Source organism: Colobus angolensis, unplaced genomic scaffold (assembly GCF_000951035.1).
Source record: "Colobus angolensis palliatus isolate OR3802 unplaced genomic scaffold, Cang.pa_1.0 Scaffold173, whole genome shotgun sequence".
Lineage (NCBI taxonomy): Eukaryota > Metazoa > Chordata > Mammalia > Primates > Cercopithecidae > Colobus > Colobus angolensis.
Genome location: NW_012114855.1, coordinates 2,177,937 through 2,185,799, shown reverse-complemented (window position 1 = coordinate 2,185,799; position 7,863 = coordinate 2,177,937). Strand labels below are relative to the sequence as shown.

General features: G+C 39.7%; 1 protein-coding gene across 1 annotated transcript in view; it reads right to left on the bottom strand.

Annotated features, from left to right (window-relative positions):
* Positions 1–7,863, bottom strand: part of LOC105509285 (glycosyltransferase-like protein LARGE1) — a gene marked incomplete at its 3' end in the record, with an annotated part of 68,941 nt that overhangs the window by 59,202 nt on the left and 1,876 nt on the right. Inside the window, exon 2 of the mRNA XM_011938454.1 lies at positions 7,062–7,187. Within this exon, the coding sequence (XP_011793844.1) occupies positions 7,062–7,187 (126 nt within the window). The remainder of the gene's footprint in view (positions 1–7,061; positions 7,188–7,863) is intronic.

Here is a 7,863-nt window from a genome sequence, read left to right as displayed (position 1 = left end):
TGGGTGGATCATGAGGTCAGGAGATCAAGACCATCCTGGCTAACATGGTGAAACCCCATCTCTACTAAAAATACAAAATATTAGCCAGGCGTGGTGGCATGCACCTGTAGTCCCAGCTATTTGGGAGGCTGAGGCAGGAGAATCGCTTGAACCTGGGAGGTGGAGGTTGCAGTGACCAGAGACTGCACCACTGCACTCCAGCCTGGGGACAGAGTGAGACTCCATCTCAAAAACAAACAAACAAACAAACAAACAACAAAAAAGTTTATCTTGAGGGTCTAAAAAGGCAATGTTTTCACCAGTATACCTTGATTTTGTACTCTTCCCTTTTCTTGACATGTCTGAATTATCCCATATAACCAAGAAACTGCCCATGCTATTACTAAGGGCCATGTATTCCCCTGCTCAAGGTGCTAGTTTTCTTGTTTACATTCCTGTATAATACGGTCTACACCCATAACCTTGGACCCATTCTTTCTGTGTCAGATTAAACTCAAGTACCCTTTTCATCAGGTCGACTACCTGGTTATCTGTTATACATTGGCTTCTCATAAGGAGAAGTGATCAACCTGCAGAAGTTGTTTTTCACCTTTTTAGTAACTGACCTAAGAAACAAACATTTTATATGTTATCAATATAATTTCCTGTGTTATCTTTATTCAGTATTTGATTACTTAGGAAAATGGGGTTTTGAAAGCACTAAGCTTCCACGTAAGTTTCCGTATTGTCTTTTGATAATTGCTCTGGTTACATGAATGACTATTACTTCACAGTAACTTCTCATCAAGTGCTTTCAACCTTTTAAAATCTTTGGCAGGTTTCCCTGAATCAAAATTCTAACTTAAGTTTTATTGACCTGAAATTAACTTTTGGATTTTCCAGATGGACCTCTGGAGAGTCTCAAAGAATGTATCTCTCATCTTGTAGAAATATTAAATGATTAGTCTTATTTTGTGAACTGCATGCTAAATGCTGTCAAATAATAAGTGATGCCAGATCTTTGCATTACATTTATGGGTATGTACCCAAATTATATAAAATTCTTAAAAATCTAATGTGACATTAGTTAAAATTCTAGACATGATGTCGTGTGGCACAAAAATAACTAAGTTTCCATGTTAATTGCTTATTATAATGAACTCCCATCAGATTTTTAGCCATGGGTATTCTAAGTTTTTATTCACAGCTATTGTTTTGAATTCTTCTTTAAAGGCATTTGCAAAGAAATTTATGGAAGCGACTCTAACAAGTACTCTTAGATATAGGTTAATAATAACTTTAAGATCAATGGACTAAATGCAAATGTTTGAGAACTCTAATGAAGAAACATGAATTCATGAAACTACTGATCAAGCTCAAACAGAACAAAAATAAACTGCATGAGATTAAGTAACTGATAATGTTTTTGACTTTTATTTAAAACACGGTTAGTTCTTCACTTAAATGTTTTGTTTTCCAGATTGAAGGAAATTTTCTTCCCTAAGCTATCTATAGTACACAACAATTTGGTACACTATACATTTGTGAACAAGGTAGAAGCATTTCCTTTTTCTTCCAATTTTATCTCTCCAAATTTGGAGAGTTTTTGTGAGTATTCTTATTTTTTATGGCAATATGGTTATTTGTACAAGTTCAATAACATTTGCTCTCTCCACTTGCCACAGTGGCTCATGTCTGTAAGTCAGGTGGGCAGATCACTTGAGGCCAGGAGTTTGAGACCAGCCTGGCATACATGGTGAAACCCTGTCTCTGCTAAAAATACAAAAGAAAAATTAGCTAGGTGAGGTGGCACATGCCTGTAAAGCCCAGCTACTCAGGAGGCTGAGGCATGAGAATCACGTGAACCCGGGAGGTGAAGATTGCAATGAGCCAAGATTGCGCCACTGCTCTGGCCTGGGTGACAGAGTGAGACTCCATTAAAAAGAAAAAAAAAAATTTACTCTCTCTTTATAGCAGGATACGATGGAAACAATGTGTTATATTATCGAGGCTTTGACTGAAATGTCATAACTGAGAATATGTATAAACTGCCTGACATCTAGGGTTCTCAGCCTTACAGTAAATGAATAAAAATTGTCAATTCCTGGCAGATCCAGGAACCTTAGGACTGTAAGTATAACCTAAAGTCTGTCTTGGGTTATCTTACTAACCTCAGGAAGTTTTTATTTATGTTTATTACTTATTTATTTATTTATTTAGAGACATGGTTTCTCTTTGTTACCCATGCTGGAGTACAGTGGCACAATCACAGCTCACTGTAACCTCAAACTCCTGGGATGAAGCAATTCTCCCACCTCAACCTCCCCAGTAGCTAGAACTATAGGCACTTGCCACCAGCTTAGCTTCAAAAGGTTTTTAGATCTGAGATTACTCTGTGGTCAAATCACTATTCTTGCAGGCAATATTTGATAAAAACTAAATTTATTTTAGAAGCGAATCTGTCTTACTCTATTTTTGGAAAAGTCAATATCACCGTAGGAAGAAAAAGTTATTTTGCTTTTCTTTTTCTTCCAGAAATATTTTAATAAAAATTGACCATTTCCAAGAAACACTCACTGCCTGCCCATCAATAAAAGAGAACCATAACAAAATAGAAAATTTACTATATGGCTATGATGTAAAGAAGAAAATGCAGACACGAGTTATGTTGCTAAAGAAAAGCTAGAATACAACTGTTATTAGATGATAGCTGTGTGCACTGTTTTCAAGTTCTTATTTGCCTATAGAGCAATTTGCTATTTGTTATTTGCCTATAGAACTCTTCTAAATTTCTACAATCCTACTTTCTTCCACGCAGTTACCAAAAATGGGAATTTCTCTGTTTTGGAAGCCCTATAAGCTGAAACTAGATGAATTTTAAGAAATAAGTCTCATGCCTGATGTCTGGGCCACACAAAGTTCACTAAACTGCCCGATGCCATTACCAGAGACATTCAAACTGCAAACCAGGATGAGAGTTGATTGTTTCCATGCTGTAGATAGCTTTTTTCAAGATGTCAGAACAAGACTCTATGTCATAATGATATAATAATACCCACCTTTTTCACTTGGTAGGTTAATGGTCGTTTTGTTTATTTAATTGGTTGTCTTTAAAGTCTAGGTTTGTTGCTCAAAGTCCCTATGCAAATTGTTCTTGCAACATCACTGTTAATTTTACTTTGTATTTTCTTCTTTAATTTTGTATCTGTTACTTGTTCAAGTTTTTTATAGAAGTACAAATCCTAACAGTATAATGCTAACCCAGCACTTTGTGAACTTAATTACAGACTCCAAGTAGACAGCCAGGGGCACCCCGCTTAAACTTCCTTAAGCTTAAACTTAAGCTCAAATGTGGTTAAAAAGGTTTTGACATTGACTCCTAGCTGCCATTCATTCTCTCTGATATGAAACAAGACCAGAAACCTGGGAGAGGTCCATCCTGGCACTGAAAGACATGAAAACCTAACTAAAGGATGATTGATCAGTGACACTTTTGGAGAAACATCTTGATCAAAAGGGGGAAATGTGAATGTTGCCAAAATAAAAATGGAGTCATTTAAAAACCCTGACAAACAGAACCAGGAAGGCCATGGAGACAGGTTTTTCATAAGTGTCTGGTAACGAGAATGATCACAAAAGACTCCGTGAAAACCACAATCTTGCACAAATGCCATCGTAACTTTACACACACAAAATAAAAACTTCAGCAGGCATGTCTGCCCAGCAACTGCCTGTCCAGTCTTGGACTAGTGTCAACTTTGTTACTGATCCTTTGGCCAAAGAAAATTATCTCCAATTATAAAAGCCTCTTCATTTTTCCTTTAAAACCCTTTCTCTTCCTTTACCTCCCTGGGCATGCACATAGTTTGCTATGGCATGTATATTCCCATTGCAATGCACTATTCCAGAATAAATATAATTTTCTTTTAGAGAGAATCTCTTCATTATTAAGGCTGACAATACTTTAGAAGTTTCTTTGCATATTTGCAGAAAATTCTCTTTGTTATCTTATGCTTGAAAGATTATTCTTATAGGTATACAACCTGTTACTGTTTCTTGGCATACTTAAGGTATGCCTCACTTCCAATTTTCTCTATTATCTCCTTCTGATAGTCCAATGAGACATATCCCAATTTCTTTGCTTCTTTCTCAGTTTTTCTATCTCTTTTTCATTCTGTGTTGAATTTTGGGTAATTTCTTATACCTCTTCCAGTTCACTAATTCTGTCTTCAACTGTGTTTAAGCTATTGCTTAACATATCCATTTAATTTCAATAATTATATCTTTAACTTCTATAAATACTATTTAATCCAAAAGGGCTATTCATTTTTTTGAGAATCTTCTATTCCTTCATCCTACTTTCAATATTAATTTTTTATTCCTACATGTAAATAAAAATACTTATGTTTTATATCTGGTAAGTCCAATATTTGCAGTCTTTCAGATTTAACTCCAGTCTTCAGTTTTTGCACTTTCTCAGGGTAGTCTACTTCCTTATGTGTTTTGTGATTCCTAACTGAGAACCTTGTTTTCCTTGTAACTTCCCCTAAAAAATTTTGAAGACTTGTTTTTAAGAAGATTCTTCTAGATCAGATTTATGTTAGTTTCTGCCAGGTACCTGGCAAATTTTTAATTTTTTTCTTTCCATTTTTGCTCCCACACATGTAATTTCAGCCCCCAAAATAATATAGGCATAGGCTTAAAATAAAATCTCAAAGGAAACATTTCCCCCTTATTCTACCTAAAACCAAGGATGAAACAGACAACAACCTCTACTGTCTTCTTCTACACTCTGAGTTTTATTAACTGTTTATCCACTGAGGATAATACTCTTTGTGGATCCTGATTTTATGTGAGGCCTTTACGTGAGGTCTTTCTTCCTGTGGGCCTAAGGTCCTACGTATAGTATTTCAACAGAATAATTCTATGTTTTGCCTGTTGGCCTACTATCCCTCTGTAACCCATGATAGCATTCCCTTGTTTGCACTATAAATTATACAGTTACCTATTGAGAAAAACCACTGTTTTTCTACACTCTCACACAGAAGACTTCTGATGCCAGATATTGTGGAGTTATTTACCTCAATGACCAATTCTCCAACACTAGCTGGGTCCGCATACTTTAATACAACAGTGACACTACCTCCTTGACAAAAGCATCAGACGCCATCGGTTAGTGGCTTAGTCCCACGAGGTGGCCCACTTCGGATGCCAGTTGCAAGTCCCGGCCTTCTGTCCTCTGACAGATTTGCTATAAATCAAGGATTCCTATGATCCCCTCCTTGGGTTCCATAATTTACTAGAATGGCTCCTGAAACTCTGGAAAACCCTTACATTTACCAGTTTATTATCAATGATGGAACCTGGGAACAGTCAGAGAGAAGAGGTACATAGGGCAAAATATGGGGGTGTGGGCTGAGGGGGGTATGGAGCTTCCATGCCCTCTCTGGGCATATCACCCTCCAGCAACAATAGTGTTCACCAACCCAGAAGTTCATCAAATCTTGTTATTAAAGAGAATTTAAAGAGCTTGATTTCTAGCACAGCCTCCTGCCTCTCTCCTGGAAAGGCGAGCTACAACAATATTGGAGGGAAGAACTTCATGGACAAACCCGTTAGTTAAGATATAATTTATATTTATGAAAATTTGAAAACAACTGAGGCCAAGGGAGTGGCTAGGTAATAGTCTGTTAACTATTGGATATAATGTTCATTAACACCATGTGGCCGACCCAGAAAATGCTTATGATGTGAAACAAATGAAAAGCAGAAAACCATATTTAACATGCATTATGACTATAAATAAGACATAATACCCTCATGGGGACATGGATCAGAAGCCAAGTAGAAAAGACTAATTGATTAGAAAAGCCAGCTTTGCAATCCTTTTTCCTTTTTAAAACTTGTAATGGATATAAACTTCATATGAAACAAACTCTTTAACGATGCATGTATCTAAATCCTCCCCGATACAACCTGAGAGGCAAATGCCCTTGCTGTCAGACAGGCCTGTGTTGAAATCTTCGTTCTGTGTGAATAGTTCTGTGAGTAGTTGTGGTCAATTCTTTACTCCTTCCACTGTAGGGAGGGAATTCTGACACACTCCTTAACTCACACTCCTTACTCAAAGTAATCATATGGGATCAGCCATATGGTTACTTTGGCCAATGAGGGATATTAGCAACCATGACTCAGAGTTTCCTCCTGGGTATTAAGGCTTCCTCTGCCACCTCTGCCTCACCAAGAGAAGACACCACACTGGCCCGCTGAGGGGACAGAGAACACACCAGAGGATAGCCAAGTTGCCCCAGTCAGCAGCTGTCCCATCTGAAGCAGACCACAGATACCCTGTTAAAGCAGTAAAAAAAATGAACCATCCAACCAGCCTAGAAACTCATCAACTATATAAATGGTTGCTGATTTAGGCCACTATCAGAAAGCTTGTTATGCAGCATTATCTACAGCAGTAGATGACTAATACACCCTGTCTTCTTCCTCTTTCTATAGCCAGGTCCCTCCACAGTGTTTGGTACCTACAGAGTGGTGATGAAGGCTTTTTCTGTCATTGTCCCCCCTCTGTGAGGAAGAATGAGACATTTATGCTTGCATCTCCCCCACTCACCCACCCACACCTGTCATAGCACTTGTCCTTTTTTAAATACCTACTTCTTTGCACATTTCTGTCCTCCTCCAAGCCATACATGAGTTGGAAGCAGGTTAGTTATTCACATCCACATCTACAGCACCTGGCAGAGCAGGCCCTCAATAAATGTTTTTGCTTGAGTTGAATGAATAGATTTGGGGAGCTGACATGAACCAAAAGAGCCAGCAGAAGATGGTAAGAAGAATAACCACACAAGCTGGTGTTCTTATGCCAGGAGGCTTTAGGCTTTCCAGAAAGCCCAAATAAGGGTGGAAAAAACCCAACACCCCACAAAGATGAAAAGCATACTCGTTCTGGTCTCCTGTGCCCTTATCTCTCTCACCACAATGCACACAAATCTCCTAGCCATCCATGCCCCTGAGGGGTCCCCTCAGCCCACCTCGCCCTACCTCCGGGGATGTGCCTGTGTTGACCCTACCTTTAGATCAGACACGTCTCTGTAACACTGCTCGGAGCGGGTGTGGTCCGACAGCTGCACATTCCAGAAGCAGGGAAGCTGGTACACAAGGAAGGGGTTTTGTTTGATGACGGCATTGAAAATATCCTGGGGGACGAAAGCCAAAGACACAGTCAAGACAATCGGATGGTCCAGCTGCCCATTTTGGCTCTCAAGTGGCAGTGGCATCCCCTGTGATAGGGCTTCTCTTGAACCGCCTGCTCTGAACACAGGCTGGCTCGCACTGTGGGGCATCTCTCTTGCCTGTTATCTCTAGGAACCAAGCAATAATGTTTGGATAGAGACTGGGGAATGCCCCAGGCTGACTGGAAGCTCCAGAGTCCTGCTGGTCTCATAAAGCCCTATCCAGTGAGCTCACACGTGCAGACACGTGGTGTCTTCCCCTACCCTCGCTGGCATATGAAAAATGAAGTCTCCTTCCCCTCTGGCCTCCTAGGCAGGAGCCCTGTGTTATCCATCCTGAGCCTCCTGGAGAGGTAACTGCATGATGACAAGTAGCCCCACTCATTCAGGGACTGAGACAAATTACAGATCCTCCCTTTCAGCAGTGCTTCCTGGGGCCTGCGGTGGACTCAGTGATGGATGCTCCTTGGATTTCTGCAGGCCATGGTGCCCATGATATGCATTCTCCGTTTCAAAATCCAACCCTGACTTGTCTAGGGAGGTTTTACCTTTTCTGGGCTCTTCTCCAAGCTCTTGCACCAGGCCATACTTATTAACTAGCTGCTGACAAGTGGCGCCGGGAGGTGAATTATGGGCCTTC